Source organism: Gorilla gorilla, chromosome 1 (genome assembly GCF_029281585.2).
Source record: "Gorilla gorilla gorilla isolate KB3781 chromosome 1, NHGRI_mGorGor1-v2.1_pri, whole genome shotgun sequence".
Lineage (NCBI taxonomy): Eukaryota > Metazoa > Chordata > Mammalia > Primates > Hominidae > Gorilla > Gorilla gorilla.
Window position 1 is genome coordinate 233,353,559 of NC_073224.2, and position 26,726 is coordinate 233,380,284.

The 26,726-nt window shown below is 44.2% G+C and overlaps 1 protein-coding gene across 13 annotated transcripts in view; it reads right to left on the reverse strand.

Moving 5' to 3' along the window:
• Positions 1–26,726, reverse strand: part of CAMTA1 (calmodulin binding transcription activator 1) — a 986,830-nt gene that overhangs the window by 505,154 nt on the left and 454,950 nt on the right. For all 13 annotated transcript variants that reach the window (XM_031010110.3, XM_031010103.3, XM_031010096.3 and 10 more), the window contains one exon: positions 15,837–15,972. In XM_031010110.3, the coding sequence (XP_030865970.3) occupies positions 15,837–15,972 (136 nt within the window). The remainder of the gene's footprint in view (positions 1–15,836; positions 15,973–26,726) is intronic.

Consider the following 26,726-nt stretch of genomic DNA (forward strand, 5'->3'; position numbering starts at 1 on the left):
CCAGGGATAGTGGCAGGTGCCTGTAATCCCAGTTACTTAAGAGGCTGAGGCAGGAGAATCACTTGAACCCAGGAAGCAGAGGTTGCAGTGAGCTGAGATAGTGCTACTACATTCCAACCTGGGCGACAGAGTGAGATGAGACTCTGTCTCAAATAAAAAAAAAATTAAAAAGTTAAAATAATAAAAAGTGGCTTCTCTTCATGCTAGGTCTTTGAAAAGCTGTGTGGGTCTCACACTCATGGCACTTGGATGAGCCACATTTCCAGGACTTACCACCACATGTGGCTCATGGCTGCTGGCTGGGACAGCGCAGGAACAGTTCACCTGCTCAGGAGCTGACCCTGAGTGGGTGGCACTGGCACATCTAACTCGAGGCTGCCTGAGAAGTTCTGCAGCAGAAAAGACAAGCACGAGGCCAGAAAAACCCGGCTCCCTGGCCCCTGAGGCTCCCTCCCCACCCCTGCAGGCCCTGGTGTCAGCCAAGGAAGCCGCGACTGCTACTCAGAGCATTCTCTTGCTGCTTGGATTAATTCACTTGTATTTATTTGGCTTTTTATAAACAAAAGTCAAACTTAATGCATTCTATTCATCAAAAGGAAAGGGCAGTACTCCTAAGGGGATCTGTCAAACAGACGCTCTTTCTGTAAATAAATAAAAAGGTGGCCGTGCAGGAAAGGAAAATTACACTGAACTGAAGTCTGCGATATTTTTTCCCCTTTCAGATCCATAAGCCAAAATATTGCTAAGGCTTTTTATAAACAAAGATAATAAGTTGTATAATTTATGTAAATTAACTAACGCTGCCGCATTTTCTAGAAGTAACATAAACTGCATTATTTATTTGATGTGCTTTTTGGAGTAAAAATAATTATAATTGGATATTACACCTAACAGGTTTCTCCTATTGTTTTCTTATTAGTGTTTGTGGTTTTGAATACAAAACACAGAATCACCGAGTGCTCTACACACGTGGCTTTCCTTTTGCACATATGAAAGCAGGGACGATCTTTTTAAAAGACAAGAGTCTGACCGGGTCCTTGACCACAACTCCTACGCCAGAAGGAAACTGCATGTGCCAGGTATCACAGGCATGGCTTCCATCGGCAGGCACTTGTTCTCTTCCATTGTGTGTGGTACTTGTTGATCAGCAGCCTTTGTAGTATACAACTGACTTTACTTCCACAACACAAAGTAGGATCCGTGGCACCAGCGGCATCAGCTGCACCAGGGACTTGCTATCAATGCAGCATCTCAGGCCCCACCCAGACCAACTGAATCAGAATCCCCAGGGCACCTGTCTGCACATGAAAGTTTGAGGAATGCTTTTCTGCATCCTTTGCAGAAGCGTCCTTTGCAGGAGCATCCAGGCCCTTCCTGGGCCCCTCCCAGAGGAGACAACTAGAGCTGTGCACAGGAAAGACACTGAGCTGGCCCCCAAGTTCATCTGTTCCTGGCTCTCAGCATTAACCCACACATCCCCTCATATCTAACATATATTGAAATGAGCAATCCATAACCACACACTGCAATTCTTAATATTATCATATTAGGAGCATTAAAAATGCAAGAAAGTATAATTAGGCAAAATGAATTAAGCAAGGATCTTGAAATACACAGCCTTGGAAATACTTTTGCTGCCTAAATGCTCACTAACATCTGTTGGCTTCGATCATGCTTGCTAGCCTCTTCTGATATTCTAAGCACAGAATATGGTAAAATGCCAGATGTAAATAGCTCTGATTCGTGTCCTTGTTTATGTAGCCAAAGATGGCCCTAAAGTGGAAGAAGGAACTCTACTGAAAGCCCATAGATCTCTGGGCTTTCAAATATTGGGCTCTCTAGCTCCCTACACCCGGGAAAAAGGCTTATGCACTCAATACCGGGGGTGAGGAACAGTAGAACAAAAACATCTCACACCTAAAAGAAACGGAGGGTAATTCACTGAATTTATTTCATCTCATCTCCCTTAATCATGTAAAAACAAAACCCAAAAATGTTCTGCATTCTGGTTTGTGCCCAACACAATGTACAAACTAATTGAGTGTAAAAAGCGTTGCTTTGCATTATATCAGTTAAAGTAAGTGTAACAATTGCTCTCCCTACCCCCGAGCTCTGTTTCATTTCTGGTTTTGTTATAATTCAGTCCATTCACAATATGTCATGGCAAACACTATTTGCAAAAGAAAGTATAAAAAACAGATTCTTTATTTCTTAGTGCATCTATTTCCATTTCCCCTTCTCAGCCTCTCCACATTTATACCATGCTTCCATCTGGAGGGCTTAAAAAAAGTTATAGACGAAGTTACTATACATAATGAAGCGCACACTCGTCTGGTATTTAGCCTGAGAATCTTGTTGCCAGGTGTTATGAAAGGGAAAAAAAAATACGGCCAAAATACCGTGTCGCATCTCGTTTCCAAACATTTCATATCATGTCTGAAAGTATTCATTAATCTGGGAGGGGAGCTACTTCAATAAGGTTTACTTAACCAACCGCCTTCCAGGAAAAGGCAAGTGTGATCGGTTCTGCACCTGGAAGGAGGCTGCTGGCACCCGACCTCTCTGCCAATGTCAACACACGCATCTGCTCAGTCACTGGGAGGAAGCAACCACCCTTCATCAGACACCAGAAGTGCTGCAGCAGCAGCTCTCAGACGTGCATTCAGTCATTCAGGAAACACACACCGAGCCTTACTGTACTAGGTGCTGGTGTGACAGAAGCAACCCGGGCAACAACAAGAAATGGCATCGCCCAGGCTGGTGTCCCTTGAAGGGGTGTCCTAGGAGTTTCCTGCAAAGGGGAAATGAGTTTGATGAGAACAGAGCAACCCCACCAGCTGTAAAGCAATGATCAAGGCAGCCTCGTTCTGCCCACCTTTCAGGTGGAAGCTATAATTTAAGACTTTTTTTTGAGGTGGAGTTCCGCTCTTGTCCCCCAGGCTTCAGTGCAACGGCGTGATCTCGGCTCACTGCAACCTCTGCTTCCTGGGTTCTAGCAACCTTCCTGCCTCAGCCTCCTGAGTAGCTGGGATTACAGGCTCGCGCCACCACGCCCGGCTAATTTTTATATTTTTAGTAGAGATGGGGTTTCACCATATTGGCCAGGATGGTCTTGAACTCCTGACCTCAGGTGATCTGCCCGCCTTGGCCTCCCAAAGTGCTGGGATTATGGGCGTGAGCCACCGTACCCGGCCCATTTAAGACTCTTTGAACTATGTCACAGTGATGAAAGAATGAGCAGTCAGCAGCAAAACTCACTTGTTCATGGACTGATCAGTCCATGGAAGGCCAAGCAGATTCTGTGTGTAAGAAATAGTTGCCGAGCAGTTCAGTGTTTACTCTTTTGGGAAACTAAACTTAATATGGCATTATGTTGACAATTAGGTCTAATTCCATGTATAAAAGCATCCAACAAAATGAAGGGTTTAAGTAAAATACCAGTGTGAGGGCACCACATCATATAAAAGGATTAAGCATTGCTTCTGCTGCACAGCATGTGGACGGGTAAGGAATCTGGGGGGAAACAAGGAGTCTTGGGGTTTCCCAATTTATTTTCCCACAGTCTCCTATGGAAAAGATTACAGTATTTAACCTCTGTCTGATATTTTTGAAAGAAAAAGAAGTCACACAGTATTTTGAAACTCAAGCTATCAGACAACGCCAACACCTCGTTAATGTCACTATAAGCCTGTGGGCTTGTTATTCATCATTGAATGTTACCTGGGAGCTCCGCCTGCATCCTCTGTCCTGAGGTGATGGCTGGGGGGCCACACGCCGCATGCCTTCAGCAAAGCCCTCCCTGACTCTGTTATTTGAGAACAGGAACGCCTCCACCTCCACCATCCACAAAGCCTAGTGAAATGGGGCATTCTGATCTGCTGTCCTTGGTCCAGATGCAACTCACTAGATGTGCTTGGCGGCCTTGTTGGCTTCTGCATGAATTGGTTCAGGGTAACATTCTACATCCCATGTGAGCTGACCTCACTTCCGTTGGAAATCTGAGATCTAATAGTTACTCTTAGTCTTTTCCAAGACTTAACCCAATTTGTTAGGAAATTTCAAGCAAATGGGATGACAGGCAAATACACCATCCTGGTCTCTACCAGCATCTCAGCTGCTGCAAAACATAGACCTCAACAGAGCTCTTAGCATTAAAAGTTAGCAATAGAAACACAAAACCACGGAGACTAAAGAATGATGAATGCCAGGTACTAACTAAGGAATAAAAACGCATCCTCGACGCACAAAGGATGTAAGGAACCAGAGGGAGGGAAGGAACCCGCAGCCACTTGCTGTGGAATTTATGTTTCCATAAGTGAAGCATTAGAATTCTCACATCGAGAAGAAACTATTGATATGTACGCTCCCTAAGGAAGGATTCTCAAGAGGCCCATTCCAGATTTAATAATAATCCATATTCTTTCTCTGAAAAGGCAAACCGAATCTTTGATTTCCTTATCACCTCCACAGATACATGAATCATTAAGCTGCAAACCGGCAGAGGTTCAGTTTATCACATGCCACCTAGAATCTTTAATAAAATACATTCTAAGTAATCAATTCATGAAGAGTCAACATTTCTTACACTTTTGTGATAAATGTCTACCTCTCGCATCCATCATAAACTGTACGTAAATTGTGGCAGCCAAGATGAAAGAGAGCCTCTCCAGTTTTCTCGTGCTGTCATGTAAATACTTAAACATGGACAAATAGCATCTGTGCCCTCCCATCGGTCACTATTCTAGGGGGACTCTGTTGCATCCAGCAACATACAGGCTTCATTCAAAGCACTGCATGCCTAAAGATGCAGGCAGTTTCAGCCTATCTTCTGTGACACCCCAATCCTTTAACCCACCTGGTCTCAACAAGGACACATGCCATTGGCTTAGCCATCCCCACTAGACAGGAGAACACAGAGTGTATCACTGGGACTAGCCCTGTCCTCTCTACAATGCCATGAAGCAGTGCCCTGAGCTTTTAAGAGAAACAGGACATTTCTCAATTCCCACATTCAAACTCTCCTTTGCAAGAGACATTGCCTAATGTTTTCAGGCTGAGGACAATTCAAGAAGAAACAAACAAGCCTATGCTACATGCATTAAAGAAGAAACCCTAACCTCACCAGGTATGTTGTAAATAAAAGTATACATTCATTGCAGAAATATAAGCTGAGTATGAATAGCATCAGGCGGCTGTAAACATGAGTAGCAGGACATACACAGAGCACCCCACTCCTTCTAGAAACTGTGGCCATAATCTAAAACAGGAGTGGGCCAACTACATCCATGGTCCAAATCCAGCCCACAGTCTGTTTTTGTCAATAAAGTTTTATTGAAACACAGCCACGCCCATTCCTTGACTATTGTCTATGGCTGCTTTCATGCTACAATGGCAGAATTGAATTGTTGGGACGGACAGTCTGGCTCGCAAAACTGAAAAGATTTACTGTCTGGCCCTTTGTTTTAAAGGTCCATTCATTCAAAATCACTAATTCTTTTGAAAAATGTAGTTATTTGGCACCAAAGGTACTCAATACTAGGTGCCATGCCAAGCACTGGGCTATAGCAGTGAACAGACAGGCAAGTTCCCCGTTCAGAGGAGCTAAAGGATGGAAGAACAGGACCATTTCACCCAGAGAACAAAGGCTGAGGGAACTGTTTAGTCATCGCCACTCAGTGTGCTCTGATTTCAGAAACCTGCTATTCTCTATCACTCATTGCCAAGGGCAGAATAAAGAATGATAAGCTCCAGCCATATCATTGGAGATTTCAATTCGATATTTTCTAAAGGTGCTTGAAGTCAAGTCATAAATTGCCAGAGCAACTTGTGACATTTTCCCTTGGACTTTTCTCTTAAGACAAGGTAAAATAAATAAATAAATAACCACTTGCCTGGGGGCAAGGCACTGAGGCAGGACCCTACTGGCAACAACAGAATGGCGTGTCCCAATCCTTTCCAAATTAAAGTGTGTGTGAACCACATGGGGCTCATACTAAGACGCAGACTTGGATTCTGTAGATCTGGGTTGGGGCCTGAAATTCTGCACTTCTAATACTCTGCCGGGTGATGCTGAACATACCAATCTTTGGACCACACCGAGGGTAGCAAGAAGCAATACTGACCGCTTCAGTATTTGCGCCGGTCTCAGGTTTTGCGCGAGTTACAAGGTGTTGAATTACGAAGTGCAAGGAGGACATGGAAGGTTTTTTCATCTGTCCAGGAGAAAAACTCATGAAGCAGAAAGGCGCTCTTTCATGAAATCACCTGCTTTCCCTCTTCCACTCCGGCCTTGCAGTGAGGGAGGGCATCCACAGGGAAGCTCAGCAGCCAGAAACCCACACACCCGCAGGGAAGGAAACAAGGGGCCGGAGCCAGCGGCCATCAAAGCAGCCTCACCAGAGCTGCTGCGTGAGGAGCTCGTTCCTTCTTTAACTCGTTTAGTAACATTTTTCTCCCCAGCTCCTACTGGTAGCAAAAGAGCCCTTCATTTGCACCTCTGTTTTCCCCATGATTTTTGCCCCAGCGTGTGGGAAGCAGAGTGGTATGAGCCTACTTAGCCTGTAAGCCATATCCCTGCCCTCTGCTGGTGCCTAATCCACGCCAACTAAAGTGAATGGCCGCGACTATCCGAGGACAAGCCTGGAGATTTGTGCTGACTGAGCATAAATTCACACAGACACAAGCCACAGCCGCCAATGACGGGAGGAAACTTCCCCAGCAACGTTCCCCAGCAATGAAAGATGCAGAGAGGATCAATATTTGACGATTCAGTCAAGTGATGGCCAGAGCTACTCTTCACCCAAGGCAAATAACCATGTCTGGTCACTTACCAAGGGGAAAAGTATCTATTATGGTCTTCCAATGCCTGCCCGGTTTCTGGGTGAGGCTGTAAATTATGCTTGCAAACATCCAGGTTGTGTGACCTGGGTAACACCTCACTCAGTCCCTGCTGCGTGTTGGGGACCAAACAGAGAATGGCCCTTGTTGAATTTCAACAGTGGTATTCAAGGGTTTACATTGTAACTGAATATGCTAAAATTTCCATTCCTATCCTTATGGGCTAACGTGCAGTGATGTTGAGGGACTGTCATGATAATAATTAAGTACAAGTTCAGCACACCAAGTTGATATGCTGCTGCTCTACCTTCATCAGGGAGTTTCTAGCTTAATAAGGCTCATATCAAGTTTTAAAAAGGAAATTACAAAATATTGTATGTATTGTCATCTACCAGAGATACAAGGAAGGCAGAAACTACAATCACACTTCCTGCTACATATTCCTGGCACATCTTTTACTAACAAGCTTCTCCCCCAACACCAGTGGCAGAAGAAGGCTTGAATTTCTCCAGGTTGCAGCATCTAAGGGCACCAGATCTGGGTATCTGGAAGTCCTCACGTTTTGGTATTTGAGAGACATCCAGGACTCACTTTTCAGAGGGAGCATGAAAGTCCCCAGCCCTGGCAGCATTTGGCTTTGCTAGCAACCTGCTAGGAGTGTCTTCTCCTCAGCAATGGCCAGTGTCCTTCCTGCCTTTTATGGTCCCCACATCAATGATGTGTCTGGAGATAAAGCAACTCACTTCCTCATGTCTTCAATGGGACCAATATCCAAAACAGACAAACCTCTGTCTGCAAAGGTTCAAAGGAACAGCTCTGATGCTTGGAGGGTTGTCAGATAAAATACATGATGCCCAGCAAACTGTGAGTTCCACATAAACAACGGACAATATTTTAATATAGACATACTTGTACTAAAAAAGAACTGTTGTTTATCTGAAATTCACATTTAACTGGGCATCAATATTCTCCCTTGTGTGTGTATGCGCACATGTCTGTGCATGTACATACTAAATCTGGCAACATACAATCTGGCCTGCGTAGCAAGAATACGCACACAGACCCTCGCTGCCAGAGTGGGTGTACCGTGGAAGCTCGGAAGCTACGGCTTCAGGACAAATGGAAATGGGAAGCTCATGCTGGGAGGAGATAAACAACTCGTTATTCCTAAGTGAAAGCTCTCGTGTGAATGTACAGGACTCAACAGCTCTTGGATCAAATTGCAACTGAGGAGTGACAGCCAGTTATGCAGTGTGTTTGGGGACCAACTCCTAACCACTGAAGTGGACAGCAAGGGACCTGCTGTGTCTTTGTCTTGCAGGCCCTGGACGAAATGAGGATGACAATAGTATCTACCTGATAGGGATGTTACCAAGTAACTGAATGAGACGATGCAGATAAGATGATGCACAAAGGACTGGATATTCAGTAAAAGTTCAAAAAATGATGCTGTAATTACTGCTGCTCTTGTCATTTGGCTGTAGTTAGGGAAGAGAGAGCCTTAAGGAGACTGAAAATCTGTGTTCCCCCAACATGTATATGATGAAAACCAACCCCCCCCACCCCACCGCCATGTGATGGTATGTGGAAGTGGGGCTTTGGGGAGGTGATCAGATCGTGAGAGTGAAGGCTTTCTGAATGGGTTTGTTTGTGCCCTGATAAAAGGAACCCCAGAGAGCTCCTTCTGCCCTCCCACCATGTAAGGATGCAGTGAGAAGATGGCCATCTATGCACCAGGAAACAGGCCCTCGCCAGACATCAAAATGCACCATGAAACAGGCCCTCGCCAGACACCAAAATGCACCAGGAAACAGGCCCTCAGCAAACACCAAATCCGCCTGCACCTTGATCCTAAACTTCCCAGCCTCTAGAACCATGAGGAATAAATTTCAGTTGTTTCAGCCACCCAGTCTATGATCTTTTGTGATAGCAACTAGATGTGGCTAAGACAGAAGGAGAAGCAAAACCAGCACCCTGCCAGGCCTTTGTGAACTCAGCAGAATGCAAACAGGAAGGGCTGCTCTTGCTTTGTTTTTGCTTTTGTTTTTGTTTTTGAGACGGAGTCTTGCTGTCGCCCAGGCTGGAGTGCAGTGGTGCGACCTCAGCTCACTGCAAGCTCCGCCTCCCGGGTTCACGCCATTCTCCTGCCTCAGCCTCCCGAGTAGCTGGGACTATAGACGCCCGCCACCATGCCCAGCTAATGTTTTTGTATTTTTAGTAGAGACGGGGTTTCACCATGTTAGCCAGGTTGGTCTCGATCTCCTGACCTCATGATCCGCCTGCCTCAGCCTCCCAAAGTGCTGGGATTACAGGCATGAGCCACCGCGCCCGGCCTAGGGCTTGTTTTTGCTACTTCAAAACAGAGCTAGCTTAATGTTATTTATTAGTTAAATTTTTAATTATATGAATTGGGTAGAAACATGTCACCAGGGATGCCAAGTAATTAGAAATTAAGGAAAAACTATGGATTCGAGCTCCTGAATTGATTCTACCAAAACACATCCAGGTAACAGGAAATTAAGTTTTGACTTGTTAGCATACCAGCAGAACGAGGCACAAAAATTCAGATGATGAAAAGCCAGCAGAGAGCCCCAGAAGATTCCCTGAGGTGCCCCTGAACAGACACTCCCTGCACTAGAAATGGTCATGAGACTAAGACACCTCAACCACCAGGGCTTGAAGCCAGACAGGAGAGGCAGCCCCACTTCTGAAACCAAAGACCTAGGTTCAAGTCCCAGATGCACAACCAATGAGGATAAACGTATCTGCCAGGACTGAATCACAGGGTTGGGGTGAGGTTTGCAGGAAGTGTAACTGTGGAAGCAGTTAGTCACTGGGCAAATCTACTTCCCACAGCAAGGTCGTGTGGGGTAGATTCTGTAGACACTCTGTGGAGACTCCTTGTTACTTAGATTTGGATACCAGATACAGGCTTTCTAGCCGGGAGAAAATAAATACTCAATGTATCTTTTTTGAACTGGACAAGGCTGACAGGAAGGCAACCTGAACACTTTCTTAAGAAGGGTACAGATGGAAAGCAACGGCAATGTAGTGGAGGAAGTCATCACTTCTGGCTAAAGAAGATCAGGGGAGATAGCCTTGGGGCGGGGCGGGGGAGAATCAGAAGTTATGAGGCTAAGACAATGTGGACCTAGGCATGGGAAAAAAACAGCTTCTGAATGAGGAATACGGTAGGATATGGACTGGTAGATGCACAGTGAGGCTGGAGGGTAATGGAGTAAAATAATCTGTCCACAGACCAAAGACACATGTTTTTCTTTTAATTTAATTTTCTTATTATTATCATTTTTTATTTTTTTATTTTAATTGTACTTTAAGTTCTGGCGTACATGTGCAGAACATGCAGTTTTGTTACATAGGTATACACGTGCCACAGTGGTTCGCTGCACCCATCAACCTGTCATCTACATTAGGTATTTCTCCTAATGCTCTCCCTCTCCTAGCCCCCGACTCCCCGACAGGCCCAGGTATGTGATGTTCCCCTCCCTGTGCCCATGTCTTCTCAGTGTTCATCTCCCACTTATGAGTGAGAACATGCGGTGTTGGGTTTTCTGTTGGTGAGACACATGATTTTTTACTAAAAGTAGAAATACGTATTGTATGTGAAACACGCAGCACCTCCCTGCTGGTTTGTTTGCCTTCTGTGAGCTTCTGCCCCTCGTTCATTTCATTAGGCACCTTACCTCCACCTTATCTATTTATTGCTGTTTTCCAAACTTGATTTGGGCACCATACATGTTCATGGCTGGCTATTTAAAACATTTTCCAGTGGCTGCAAGCAAGATACCAATTTATCTTATGGCTGCAAGCGGAGCTGAAATGATCTGGCATTGCCACAGGGCAGACAGTTATTTCATGCCCTGTTAATTCCTAATGCAGTAACTACAATATCATTCCTATTTTAAAAGAGGTGCTTTCTTTTTTTTATATATATATGTGGCCTAAGTGCCCAAATAAAGAACATCACTTCTAATGAGGCCAAGTCTCAGAACATAACCTCGTTACCACCACTGCCGTCCTAATGCCGGGCTTCTAGCTTTAAGGCAGTTAAGAAGTCAAAGAAACTCTTCATTGTTTGCAGACAATACAAACACATCAGCAACACTGCGTGTTCTCTTCACATCTGAAAATGACAATCAGACGTGAGGGGCTGGTGTTTCCACCCAAAGATGGTCCAGGCTAGGGGGTTCCTTCTGCCACAGAACAGGCTCAGTGGAGAGGGCTGTCTCTGTGCATGTGACAGCCATGAAACCAACAGCCTCTGTGCAGTGACCACCCACTGGTTCCAAAGGCAGAACATCCATGGCAAGTTACGCCTTAAGAGCCGAGAGGGCCGTGTTGCTAGGAGGATGAGACCTGGTCTGGATAGGCCTAGGGGAAATACTGACCCATCACGATTGTGGTTGCCTGTTGCTTCAAGTCACTTTGGCTGATTCTCAACAGACTCTATTCGTTAATATTTCCCAGCCCTCCTCTGTCACTTGACCCGCTCCCACCGCACCCCACTTCCTTATGCTCATGTCACTTCCTTCAGGCCAAATCGGCCTCAGGTTCCCCTCCTGCATCCCCCACACAGGGCCTTGTAATTCTATCACAGCCCTCAAAACCCTGCATCAGGGTTGCATGATTGATTTTTTTAGTCTCCCCATGAGATAGGGGACCACACATTCTCTTTACATCACTGCATCCCAGCACCTATTGCCATACTAGGTGGATAGAAAGCCTCCAATCCCCAGTGGATGAAGGAAGGATGTGTGCTAAATAAATAGGTGCTGACTTCATCTGAAAAGTCTACAGGCCCCACCCGAGTACCCAGAAGGAACTGATATAATGGCAAGAGCTTGAGCTTTAGAACCAAGCAGACCCAGGCTCAAGTACCAGCTCTGCCACTGACTGAGGTATGACGTAGGGCAAGAGACACCCTCTCTGAGGTTCAATCTCTCCATCTATAAAATGGATATAATACCATGTACTTTGCATGGATGTGTTTATGAGGATTCAATGAGATGATATACCTGGTATATAGGAAATGTGTAAGCCCATGACTGTCCCAGTAGTAATTGTGTGGCTCCCATCTGTTGTGGGAACCCAGCAGCAAAGAAACTGGAGAGGACAAGAGCTCAGAGCTGCCTTGGGTTCTGGGACACCCAGCACTCTCAGCAAAGAGATGCGGACACAGGACCTAAGGCAGCCCCACAAGCTTCTGGGGCCAGAGAAAAGTATCATGAACTTGGAAGGAATTCTTCCAGCGTGGCCCAGAGAACAGCATCACCTCTGACTAACCTCCCTCAGCTCATCCGACCACAAAGCTGCAGTGACCCCGGAACCAGGGTGATGCTTCACATCCAGCTCTTTGCTCTCTGAGAGTCTCCCACTCCCAAAGCTCCTCCACACTGTCAGGCACCAAAGAAGCTGGCATAAATCTGTATGGGGTGCAGGGCCAACTCCAGACCTGCTGAGATTTCATCTCCTGAAACAGTGACATCGCAACCACCCTCTTTTTCCTTCCTGCCAACCTTTGTCATCCCTGGAAACCTTATCGAGCTAGCTTCTCCTTGGCTTGCAGACAAGACAACTAATCATGGACCTAACAGCTCGTCAGCTTCAAAAGCAGCTGCCCCCATCCTGTGCCTGGCTGAGAAAATCAATGTGCCTTTGAATTGCCGTGTGTACAGAGGGCCCCAGCCTCTGAGAACAAAAGAAGCGAGATGGCTGAACAGTTCCATAAACAGGGCTGGAAGTTTTCCTGGCCTGAGGGAAGGCTTATAGCAAGTGATATATTAAACGGTAGATCCAAATATCTTTATCATGCCCCTGAACTGAGGAAAACAGCTCCGGTGGTAGAAAAATCACAGCTCCAAGACCCTGTGCAGGACTGTCCACCCCAACCAGCAGAAGAGTAGCTGGCTGGCGCCGTGCCTGACGTGATGAAGATGCTGAGTCTATGGGAACCGCCTGATTGAATCCACCAAAGAAGGATGCAGAGTCCAAACTCAGAAGCCCCCTCCTCCTGTGAGGTACAAAGCCCCATGGAAATCCCTGTTGCAATTTCCTGGTGGAAAGGACCAACCACCCACTGTGCCAGAGCACACCCCCTGGGCTTCCCCACCCTTGGTCCAGATCAGAGGTAATGCAGCAGAAGTGCTGGTGAGATGTGGGGGTTGATCTTGTCTGAAAAGGCCTTCTTCAGGGCTGTTTAAAAATCCATGTCCATGCCCATGGTAGACCATTCATAGCAACAGGCTCCCATTAACATAAGAAGGCACTCATCCTCACTAATAATTAAGACAAACTCAAATTCAAATAAAAGGGGGTACCATCTCTCATCTATCACTAAGCGAGAGGATGTGGGGAAAACTGTAATCTCCAGTTCTGGTGGGCATGTAATTATGCAGTCATAAGGCAGTGTCTAATAAACTGAACATGCTCAGACCTTATAACCCAGCAATTCTGGGTCCAGGTTGTCTATGTGCCCAAAAAGACATGTATAAGAACACTTATTGAAGTGTTATTTATAATGCTAAAAAACTGAAAGGAATCTAAAGTGGGGGCTATGGCCAGGGAAACGGCTCAAGTGTTTATATAGTAGAATGCTACATGATTGTGAAAAGGGATGAAGAGACCTCAATATCAACATGGACACAGCTCAGACCACAATGCAGAGTGGAAAAGGTAAACTGCAAACAATATGTAAATTGCACGTACACACACACACACACACACACAAACATACACACACACACACACAGAGTCCCACCCGACTTTAAGGGCTCAGCTTGTATCCCATCTGACCTAGGAAGTGTCTCTGACCATTCCAGCCCATTCTGCACTCCCAGGATGCTTATCATAAAAGCCCAGGCTGCTCTGCCTCTGAGCACTATTGATGACCCTCACGTACGTCAAGCCTCTTCAACTTGACCATGAGTCCATGGGGCAGAGAATATGACTCCTGTTCTCTCTGCTGACACCATAGTGACTTGCACAAAGTAGACACACAGGGTCAATATCTGCTGAGTGGCTCAGTGGGACAACTCGCTGAGCTCACGGGCAAGGCCACCACATAATGCATCATAGTAGGTGGCCTCTCTCTGAGAACCCAAAGCAAGCATCGTATCACCGGCTCTTCCCGCTGCCCACACTGCCATCCATGTTAGGAGGTCATGGAAACCCCTCCCCATCCTGCCCGTCTCCCTTTCCCCGAAGTTCTGAGGGGACAGACTGTTGCCTGCAAGTGTGAGCACACAAATAACTCCAAACATAAATATGGCCTAACAAATAGCCATAAATCATTCTGATTCCATCCAGTGACAACTCTAATTTATAACATGAGGAAAGAAAACGAACACTGTGGGTTGTTTTCTCCCCTCGGCTTCTCAGCTACTGCTGAGGAAGAATTCCACCCTGCTGTTACTCACGAGCAGAAGTTCCTGATGTACGTATTACTAAAGATGAAATATACCAGGGGCCTACGGGCACAGGAGCTGCCGTGACTTCCAGTTTGAATTCCCGCAGCCCTATTATTCCCAGTGCGAGCAGCCTCGTTGTTCAGGGGCCCCACCCAGCCTTGCCTCACTCTCTACCTCTCCCTCCAGCGTAGGAGATGAGGGTCCTCCCAGGAAGAACCAAGCCCTGCCTCCTTTGGCTCCGTGCGATGATGGCTAATGTGTTTGTACGATCAGCAGTCACCGTCCTAGAGGTGCACCCAGAGCAGTGCATTTGGGGGAATCTGCATTTTAATGTTCTGTGCAGTCAATTAAACCACATTGTGCAAACACTGAGCAAGGGAGAGTGCAGGAACTGGAATTTCTTGGATAGAGGCTTTTCTTTGTGCATCTCCATAAGGCATTGTTATTAGGTATTTAAAAAAAAAACATAAAACAAAAGTCATCTCTCTGTGAGGTCATATAATACAGGCCATTTGATGCTATTTTTAACAGCCATAAAAGCACATGATTAATATGGAAAAAGTCATCATGACAAAGCATGTCACAAAAAACATTGGCGTGGAAGGGCAACACATTGAATTCAAGTGTGTTTATGGTCCCAGCTATCCATCCTGTATGCTCGCAAACTCAACACACCAACAGACTCCAGAATGCCTCTCTTTGACTCGTTCGAAATAACAGGTGGATCACGAGCCAGCTTCTCAGCTCCAGGCCCAAGGCGGTGCCTTCCCTGTTCCCAGGGGAAGTTCCTTCCCAGGACCAGCAAGGAACGCAGGGAAGTGGATGCTAGTTAACCAGCAGGCCAAGACTTCACCTTGACTCATGCCCTCCCCCTCTACGGCTGTGACACATGGCTCAGGCCCTCAAACGATGGCAAAGAGGAATAAGGGAATTTCTCCATGGCTGCCCAAGGTTGAGAGTCTGTGGGGTGAAAACAACAGCAAGGAAACCAGTCCTTACCCAAGGGCCAAAACCCGAAGTCGGCCCAAGATCCCAAGATGTTTCTGCAGGACCCCAACCATGCAAGAATCATGCACACCTGTGATCCCGTCTAATGATCTCAAACCTCTATTAAGGCTGACACACCCAGGGTTTGTCAGTGGAGGGGGTGAAGCCAGGCTCTGTGAGGGGCCTGCCAGCTTGGCAGGGGGAGGCCAGGGTCACCTCAAGAGGGAAGTTCCTTATGCTGCCTCCCCTCTTCCCTGACACTTTGCAAACTCTCAATGCATCCAGAGGCTCTTCCGTGATAAATACAACAAATGAGTCCACAGGAAACTTGCAAATCCCCATCTATATAGCAATGACTCCCAAGAAACAGGAGTGCTTTAGTTCAATCCAGTTTCACTGAAAACTTGAATGGAGACTATAGGGTAAGAAGGTAGAAAAACAAAACAAAAGCAAAAACCAGGGTCTTGGCAAACAAAAATTCTTTGGACAGAGGTGACTCGCATCAAATTACTCCAAGCAATTCCATTCTCCACTGCAGCCTGCAAATGACATTTGTGCACCAAGGGAACCTTTTCTGCTGTTTACCTCCACTCCCTGGACCTTGAGTTTCATGTGGTCCTCTCTGGTCGTTTTCCCATCTTTCCTCTTTTTCCAGCAATACCCATCTTTCCTGTATTTCACTTTCTTCCTGTTGTAGAGTATCATTGAGCCATTCTGTGGTCTGGAAACAACAAATGGTTAAGTTACCAAGAGTACCAAGTAGAAGAAAAATTTATGAAGAAAGATATCGTCGACCAGTAAAAGTCTCTACAGAAAAGCAATATTCCACATTTGCTGGAACATAATTTTTCACCTTTTATTGCAGCTCCCTGGATTAACCATGTTTTATGGCCAGCCAAAATTTGCTTTGGATTTGGTACCTAATGAATTAAATGTGTCAATGATAGGCTTAAAAAACATCCCCTCAGTAATAACCACAAAGTAATCAGGATATACGATGTGGGGGGCCTGAGCTCTGCACTGAAAAGTAGGCAAAACAGAGACAGAAAGCAAAAAGAGCCAGGGGTGTCGTGGCAGCCTGCAATATCTTATCTCTCGTGGAAGGATTTTCTACACATCTTTTAATCCATCACCCAGCATTAGGAAATAAATAAGTTTAACGCAGACGCTAGATGACTATGTTAAGAACAGACCAATGGCAGAGCTATTCACCAAGGCCAAATGCTGTTGGTTCATTGCCTGCATTTAGATTACTGCTAGATACGAAAGAGCATCTGCGGTCTTGCTTCTCGAGCAAGCTAAGTACCCGATTCTTTCCCATTTAGGCTTCAGCTGTCAGGGGTCTCAGATACTGCCAGGTAAAGTCATCTATTCAGTCCACAGCCAGAGTATCTCAGGGAAATAGTGGCCTGCTCCCTAAATGCTAAGAGTTAGATGGTCATTCGTGTGATGATGAAAAAGGTAAAGAACCTTGAATTTGCCAAAAAGAAAACATGCGTCCACCACAGAGAGGAGAGGCTGATGACGTGCATATCTGCAGATGCGGTGGTCAGGTCACATATTTGGGTTTGGAAACCCCAAGGAGAGAAAGAACTAAACTCTTCTAGCAGCTGAGGGCAAGTGCTGTGATAAACCACTTTCAGAATAAAGTTTCAGTAGCTGTGGGCAGATCCAACATCAAGGAAGACTCCTCCAAAATCTAGCAGCACCCCACGCAGTGCTGCGCCACTCTGCACCTGAACGTGCAGCAGGGGAAGAGGAATGCCAGCGATTCTGCGCACCACGAGGCCAGCGCAGGCTTGCCACCTCACTCTCAGCCACGGCCAGAGAGCTCTTTACACAAATAAGGCAAATGAAGTGGGGCTTCTTCAGCCTGGCTTGTATGTTTCTCTGCTACAACGGAGGCGAGGAAACCATAAGTCAGCCATCTGTCCCCCGCAGGGCTGGGGCAAGACCCTCCAGCGCCTTTCTTTTCTTCTTGCTACGAACAATGGGCCATTTCACAAGCGGCACAGAACATTGGCTGTTGATGGCTTCATATTCTATTGTCTGTGGGGAAAAAACAGTCCCACCAGGGTGACTGCAGCTAATTGTAGTTTCCACCCAGCCCGACTATGTCATTCAGCGGCAATATGATGACTAAACAGCAATTCCGCTGGAAATTATAGACTTTCAACAGCGACTCCCGATACTTCATTGTTTCCCGATCAGGGCGCAATTGGTTTGTGTCAGTGTTGGTTTCCTCCCTAAGTCTGTACCGACTAAAACAATCAGGAAATGGCTCCACGCGCTTGTCACAATGCTGTCACCCGCTGGTATCTGTCTCCCGCTTACAAGTCTGCATTGGAAACCTTACAATTCACTTCCATTTCTAAATTGCAGGTAGGCTCGCATGTGGGGCCAACGATGTCAGCCTTTTCCCGCTTCAGCCCCTCTCTAGATGTTTGTCCTTAATCTTCACAGTGCTGTAAGCCCTCCCCACCCCTGAAAGACCCATTAGAAGGTGCCTGAGGTCCACGGACTGTGCTTAGGACCACTTCCTAAGGAATAAGCAAGGGAACTTGTTTAATCAAACAGGTGGGCTCTGCGTGTGGCTCATTCTCTCCAAAAAAAGAATGAAGACACTCATGAGAGTGTGGCAATGCCGGGTCTTCTTCTGTGGATGGGTTTTCTGTGACTGGAGAATGAAGATACTCCATCCAAGGAGAAGACCGGATGTTGATTCAATCTAGCCTCTCGTGAGCTAAGACATGAACTGTGATTTGTTCCATCCCTTGCCCTTTCTAAATATGACTAATAACCTCAGCAGTGTCCTCAGGCAAACCGTTCCCACATCGTAAGTGGTATGACCCACAGAGAGAGGACTCTCTCAAACACTGTCATGTACACAGTCAGAATCGCCACTGCACTCACCCTAGGAAACCCACCTTCCTCCGGTGACCCGCCCTTTGGCATTCTGAGAGTAGCCCTGTCATCTGGCACTTTCAGCAGGATACAATCCCACAGGGAACTTAAGTGTCCAGCTTAAATGGCCTTAATAAATGGAATCATCATTTTAACTTGCAATAATGAGCAACCTAATAGTGTTTAATCCACCAATCTGATTTTATTAGAACTTGTTCGGCTCTGTGTGATGGGGAAGGCCCTTACCACAACTCAGGGTCCCAGGAACAGCAAAGGGGAAAGACAGGCTGCAGAAGGGCCCACGTGCCCCCAAGGCAAAGAAAATGAGGCCGTACTGCCGTCCCAGAAAAGAATCAAAGGCAAGTCAGACCCAGTACTTTGGGAGGCCAAGGCAGGTGGATCACTTGAGGACAGGAGTTTGGAACCAGCCTGGCCAACATGGTGAAACCCCGTCTCTACTAAAAATACAAAAAATTAGCCTGGCATGGTGGCAGGCGCCTGTAATTCCAGCTACTCGGGAGGCTGAGGCAGGAGAATCTTTTGAACCTGGGAGGCAGAGGTTGCAGTGAGCTGAGATCGTGCCACGGCACTCCGGCCTGGGGGACGAAGCATTTCCAAAAAAAAAAAAAAAGCAAGTCAGAGCTGGTGGGAAGGGATCAGAGGAAGGAGGAGGGAAGTGGGGTCCTGCTCTGGGACAAATGACAGGTGGGCTAGACCACAGGGCCCAGTCAGGAGAGGGTTTTAACACACTTCATGATGGCATAAAAGATAGCCCCCCTCCCCACAAGAAGAGCAGGAAAACAGGAATGGAATTGCAGACAGAGAGGATAACAGAAGCTTCGTGGGGCAGGCATGGAAGCCGTGCAACTTAATAATGCCACCCACTTCCAGTTATTGTTGATTTACTGTGTGCCCGGTACCGGTGGGGCATGCCACTTGCACGTCTGTATCATCTACACCTAAATCTATATCTGTACTTATACCTATAACCCTTAACTATGATCCATATTATTTGCATCCTTGCACCCACCCTATGAGGTAGGTATTATTATCATTCCCAGCATATAATCAAACCATTCTAGCCACAAAGTGTTCAGGCAGGATACACGCTGAGTTGGTCTGACTCCAGAGTTGCCCCTGAGGCTGCTGGGCTGACACAGGCTGTGGGGCCAGTCTCCGTTCTGCTCCACCTGCTGGGTGATCATTACCACCCTGAAAGCATCCTTTACCTGATGGACAGGGATTTCGTGGGTGAATCCCAGGCTTCCTTTCCCTGTGGCTGGGGTCACTCTGGGGCAATCTCAGGCTTCCCTGCCCAGTGGAGGGGGTCACTCTGAGTGCCCTATGTGAAACTCCCCTCTGCTTGTAAGCTCCAGTTCCCACAGTGGTGACTTGCAGGGGGAATGGCCCTTCATTTGCATTCCTCCTCCTCCTCTTTCACTTCCACATGCCCTGACTGGTGTTTCCTGGGATGGCTTCTCAGATAAACTGTTCACACTCAAGTCGTCATCTCGGGATCTCCTTCTGGGGAAGCTGAACGAAGGCTGATGGTGTGAGACAGCCACAGGGAAACCTTCTGAGACCTCCACTGCAGCCGTGCAGAGGCATGTCAAGAAAAATACGAGGACAACAGGGAGCTTTATTCTCACTAGGGAGGTATCTAGCCAAGGAAACCTTTTATCTAAGAGACTAATAGCGAGCAAAACCAATAGCGCTCAGTGCAACATGGCAAAAAGGTCATGGGATCAGTGGAAACCTACTACAAATTATAACAGTAAAGAAATGGGTATAAAGTTAGCTTATATTTTAATTATCTAGCCAAGAAAGATATAGTATATATATAATATCTATAAGCTATTGGCTTATAGATACATCTTCTATAAGATCTGTTATATGTATTATATATATAAAACAGTCTCAGTAAGACTGCATAGATTACACAGAGTAAAACTGTATAATATATATTATATATAAGATAGAAATATATAAAATATCTATATGCTATTGGCTTATAGATTATCAGCCAATAGCTTATAGACATTGTATGTATGTGTGTGTATGTATGTATGTGTGTGTGTGTATATATATACACACATATATATATATATCTTGGCTAAATAATTAAAATATAAACTATTGACTAGATAAGATTGATGAAATGATGGAAGTCCCCATTTACTACAGAAAAACAAAATTAAATGCCTAGGCATACATTTAACAAGAAATTCCCAAAACCTAAAAGAAAAACTCTAAAAATATTCTAACAGACACAAGAGTAGGTTTTGATTCATGCAAAAACATGTCTTGGTTAGGTAGAGTTATGATCATTAAAATGTCAATCTTCCCAAGTTAATTAATTTATTTATTTATTTATGCATTAATTTTTATTATTATTGTTATACTTTAAGTTTTAGGATACATGTGCACAACGTGCAGGTTTGTTACATATGTATACATGTGCCATGTTGGTGTGCTGCACCCATTAACTCATCATTTAGCATTAGGAATATCTCCTAATGCTATCCCTCCCCGCCTCCCCCTACCCCACAACAGTCCCCAGTGTGTGATGTTCCCCTTCCTGTGTCCATGGGCTCTCATTGTTCAGTTCCCACCTATGAGTGAGAACATGCGGTGTTTGGTTTTTTGTCCTTGCGATAGTTTGCTGAGAATGATGGTTTCCAGCTTCATCCATGTCCCTACAAAGGACATGAACTCATCATTTTTTATGGCTGCATAGTATTCCATGGTACATATGTGCCACATTTTCTTAATCCAGTCTGTCATTGTTGGACATTTGGGTTGGTTCCAAGTCTTTGCTATTGTGAATAGTGCCGCAATAAACATACATGTGCATGTGTCTTTATAGCAGCATGATTTATAATCCTTTGGGTATATACCCAGTAATGGGATGGCTGGGTCAAATGGTATTTCTGGTTCTAGATCCCTGAGGAATCGCCACACCGACTTGCACAATGGTTGAACTAGTTTACAGTCCCACTAACAGTGTAAAAGTGTTCCTATTTCTCCACATCCTCTCCAGCACCTGTTGTTTCCTGACTTTTTAATGATCGCCATTCTAACTGGTGTGAGATGGTATCTCACTGTGGTTTTGATTTGCATTTCTCTGATGGCCAGTGATGATGAGCATTTTTTCATGTGTTTTTTGGCTGCATAAATGTCTTCTTTTGAGAAGTGTCTGTTCATATCCCTCGCCCACTTTTTGATGGGGTGGTTTGTTTTTTTCTTGTAAATTTGTTTGAGTTCATTGTAGATTCTGGATATTAGCCCTTTGTCAGATGAGTAGATTGCAAAAATTTTCTCCCTTTTTGTAGGTTGCCTTTTCACTCTGATGGTGGTTTCTTTTGCTGTGCAGAAGCTCTTTAGTTTAATGAGATCCCATTTGTCAATTTTGGCTTTTGTTGCCATTGCTTTTGGTGTTTTAGACATGAAGTCCTTGCCCATTCCTATGTCCTGAAAAATTTATAGATTCAATGCCATCCCCATCAAGCTACCAATGACTTTCTTCACAGAATTGGAAAAAACTACTTTAAAGTTCTTATGGAACCAAAAAAGAGCCCACATTGCCAGGTCAATCCTAAGCCAAAAGAACAAAGCTGGAGGCATCACGCTACCTGACTTCAAACTATACTACAAGGCTACAGTAACCAAAACAGCATGGTACTGGTACCAAAACAGAGATATAGACCAATGGAACAGAACAGAGCCCTCAGAAATAATGCCGCGTATCTACAACTATCTGATCTTTGACAAACCTGACAAAAACAATCAATCGGGAAAGGATTCCCTATTTAACAAATGGTGCTGGGAAAACTGGCTAGCCATATGTAGAAAACTAAAACTGGATCCCTTCCTTACACCTTATACAAAAATTAATTCAAGATGGATTAAAGACTTATATGTTAGACCTAAAACCATAAAAACCCTAGAAGAAAACCCAAGTTAATTTATAAATGTGATGTCATAACAATGAGAATCCCATCAGGAATTTTTTTTCTGGATGTAGAACATTTTATTGTAAAGTTTATTTGAAAGGAAGAAGAACTAAGAATAGCCAAATAAACCTCCCAAAAGAAGACCAAGGCATAGGGGCTAGCGTTACCAGCTATTAACACATACGAGAAAACTTTTATATCTTAAAAAGTATGGAATTTACACATGCAGAGACAAGCCAATGGAACAGAATAGAAATTTCAGAAATAATTCCACTTACACATACAAATTCAGTATACACAATCAAGGAGGTATCTCAAGTCAGTGGGAGAAGGAGTCAAGTTTTTCTTTCTTTTTTTTATTTTTTATTTTTTGAGACGGAGTCTTGCTTTGTCACCCAGGCTGGAGTGCAATGGTGTGATCTCAACTCACTGCAAGCTCCGCCTTCTGGGTTCATGCCATTCTCCTGCCTCAGCCTCCCAAGTAGCTGGGACTATAGGCGCCCGCCACCACACCTGGCTAATTTTTATTTATTTATTTATTTATTTTATTTTCAGTAGAGACGGGGTTTCACTGTGTTAGCCAGGATGGTCTCGATCTCCTGACCTTGTGATCTGCCTGCCTCGCCCTCCCAAAGTGCTGGGATTACAGGCGTGAGCCACCGCGCCTGGCCGAAGGGGTCAAGTTTTTCATAAGTGAAATTGGGGGACCTAGAAGGCACATGGAAAATACCAAAATGGGTCTATCCCTCACATCATACAGCAGCACTGATGCTAAACAGCCAGAGATTTCAATGTAATAAATAAAATCATACCTACTCTACAAGAAAATACATGTGAATTTCTCTATAACCTGAAAGTGGAGAAAACTTTCTTGACCATGATTCAAAACCCAGCAACAATATGTGAAAGATACTTACATCTTATTAGATAAAAATAAAACTGCCAGACTGTTTTCCAACATGGCAGCACCATTTTCCATTCATTCCCACTAGGAATGGAGGAAGGTTCCAATTTCTCCACATCCTCCCCAGTGTTTGACATTATCTGTCTTTTGGATTATAGGCATCCTAGTGAGTGTATCGCGGTTTTAATTCGCATTTCCCTAATAACTAATGATGTTGAGTACCTTTTCATGTCCTTGTTAGCCATTCAGATAGACATTGAATCTATTTGAATCTCTTGCCTATTTTTAATTGAGTTGCCTTCTTGTTTTTTGAGTTTTAAGAGCTCTTTACATATAATCTAGATACAAGTCCTTTATCAGACATATGATTTGCAAATACTTTCTCCCAATCCATAACTTGTCTCCTCTTTTTCTTAATGGCTTGATGGTTTCTTTTTTTAAAAGAGTAAAAATTTTCCCCTTTGGTAAGTTCCAATTTATCAATTTTTTCTTTTATGAATAGTACTTAGTCTCATCTAAGGGTGCTTTGCCTAACCCAAGGTAATAAACATGTCTTATGTCTTCTTCTATATCTTTTATATCTTTAGCTCTTGCATTTAGGTCATGATCCATTTTGAGTGAATTTTTGCATATGGTGTGAGATAAAGGTCAAGTTTATTTTTGTCACTGAATATCCAATTGTCCCAGCACCATTTTTTAAATTTAAACAGCCTATTTTCTCCACCCCCAACTCCACTGAATTGCTTTTGCACCTTTGTTGAAAATAAATTGACCATAAACATACGATTTTATTTCTGAACTTTCTCTTCTGTTCCATCGTCTATTTTTATGCCAATACTATCTATCTTGATTGTAGCAGCTTTATAATAAGTTTTGAAATCCGGGACTATAAGTCCTCCAACTTTGTTCTTCTTTTTCAAAACTGTTTTGGCTATTTTAAGTCCTTTGTATTTCCATATATATTTTAGGGTTAGCTTGACAATTTCTGAGGAAAAAAGGCTGCTAGAATTTTAATTGGAGTTGTACTGAATCTAGAAATCAATTTTGAGAGAATTGCCATCTTAACAATATTGAGTCTTCCAACCACTTCCAATTGCAGAACATGGAATGTCTTTCTACCCAGGTAAATCCATAATTTCTTTCATTAAGACTTTGTAGTTTTCAATATATGGGTTTTACACTTTGTAACTTACATTTATCCTATGCACTTTATTATTTTTGAAGATATTATGAATGAAATTGTTTTCTCAATTTATTTTTGGATTGTTCATTTGTACTATATAGAAATACAATTGAATTTTGTATGTTGATCTTATCCTGTGACCCTTGCTAAACCTATTTATTAGTTCTAGTAAATGTTTTTTGTAGATTCTTTAGGATAGTTTACATATATAATTAAGTCACCTGTGACTCCACTTTCTTCTTCCCATTGTGGATGCTTTTCTTTCTCTTGCTTTATTGCACTGGCTGGCACCTCCAGTCCAATGTTGAATAGAAGTGGTGAGAATCAACACTTTGCCCTGTTCCTGATTTTAGGGGGAAGCATACAGTCTTTCATCATTAAGTATGATGTTAGCTGTATGGAAGACTTAAGCTAATATGAAAAGGACTCCAGACCAGGTGTGGTGGCTCATGTGTGTAATCTCAGCACTTTGCGAGGCTGAGGAGGGCAGATTGCTTGAGCTCATGAGTTCAAGACCAGCCTGGACAACATGGCAAAACCCTGTCTCTACAACAAAGTGTGGTGGCGCATGCCTGGGGTCCCAGCTACTCAGGAGGCTGAGGTGAGAGAATCACTTGAGCCCAGGAGGCGGAGGTTACAGTGAACCGAGATAGCACCACTGCACTCCAGCCTGGGTGACAGGGTGAGACCCCATCTCAATTTAAAAAAAAAAAAAAAAAGACTCCGGAACCAACTTGAAGAGGCTCCCACTAACCAAAGATGGGACAATTTGAACATCAACATTTGACTGAAATACATTAAATATGTTTAAATCTATGAGTTCATAATAGTCCTCAAACAAACAAAAAACTAATTGCTCATTGTTGGAAGATGCTAGTGACCCAATACATTATTTTGAAAACTAAAAAAATAAAAAAAGAAAAGGAGAATTAGGCCACATATCCTGCCTTTCCTGTACAAACTGTTCTTTTGAGTTACCAAATAGGAGGAGAAAGAACTTTCTCTATAAAAGTACTCCAGCCAATAAATGAAGAAGAAATGAGAGAATTAAAATATCATTGTTTTGTAATCCCTAATGAATTAACGGATCTGGGCATGGATCATCAATGGTGGCTGACATCACAAAAGAGAGACAACCAGATAGTACATGTCCTCTGCTATGGTTTGGATATGTCCCCCTAAAGGTCATGTGTTGGAAACTTAATCCCCACTATAACACTGTTGAGAGGTCAGGCCTAATAAGAGGTGATTAGGTCATGAATGGATTAACGTCATTACCTTGGGAGTGAGTTAGTTATTACAGGAGTGGCTTTTTTTTAATAAAAGTGAGTCTGGTGGCCCCCTCCTCCTCTCTCATTGTCATTCCCTCATTCTTGCCCTCTCTTGCCCTTCCACCTTCCACCACGCGATGATGTAGCACAAAGGCCCTCACAAGGCGCCATGCTCCTGAACTTCCCAGCCTCCAGAACCATGAGCCAAATAAACTTCTATTGTTTATAAATTACCCAGTCTGTAGTGTTCCATTATAGCAACACAAATGGACTAAGACATCCCCTGATGGAAGTACATTTTGCTGCAAAAAAAAAAAAAAAAAAATTGACCTTGAAGCTATTGAGAACTCTTGCTCTAACCTCCACTTTCTACAATCTGCAGAGGGCGCTGGGACATGGTATGGTAAATGATGCCATGGGGATACAGTCAGCAAAATCCAGACTATGGAAGACTCTACGGGGCGAATGACTTGGCTTCTTCAACCAATTCTCTGAGGAAGAATGAGTAAGTAAGAGAGAAAAAAAGAGCAGGAGTGTGCTGGAATGAGAACATATAGACTGAAAAAGTCAAAGAAATAATCAACCAATTGCAATATGTAGAGCTTACTTGGATACTGGCTGAGCCAAACAAACTGTAAAATGAAAGATGGCATTTGTGAAACAACCGAAATGTTGAACAATGACTGGGTATGTAATGAGATTTAGAATTATTATTCATTTGTAACAGTGATTAGTGTAGTGCAGAAGTATTTTTTTAAAAGAGAACTTATCTTTTAGAGAAGTATACTGAAATATTTACTGATGAAATTATACAGTGTCTGAGAGATGCTTCCAAATAATGTTGAAGGAAGGAATGGGAGAGTATGGATGAAATAAGACTGACCATGATATAATAACAAGAAGAATTCAAAGAACCAACAATTATTGAGTGCTTACCAAATAGCGGGCACTGATATAAAATTGTCCTTCCTCCCCACTGGACTGCAAGCTGTGCAGAGGTGGGGCTGTGGCACCCACGGCACCCCACGTGAATGCTCGGCCACGATAGCTCCTCAGTAAATATATTTTGTTTTGTTTTGAGATGGAGTCTCACTCTGTCACCCAGACTGGAGTGCAATGGTACTATCTTGGCTCACTGCAACTTGCACCTCCCGGGTTCAAGCAATTCTCCTGCCTCAGCCTCCCTGGAAGCTGGGATTACAGGTACATGCCCCACGCCCCGCTAATTTTTGTATTTTTAGTAGAGACAGGGTTTCACCA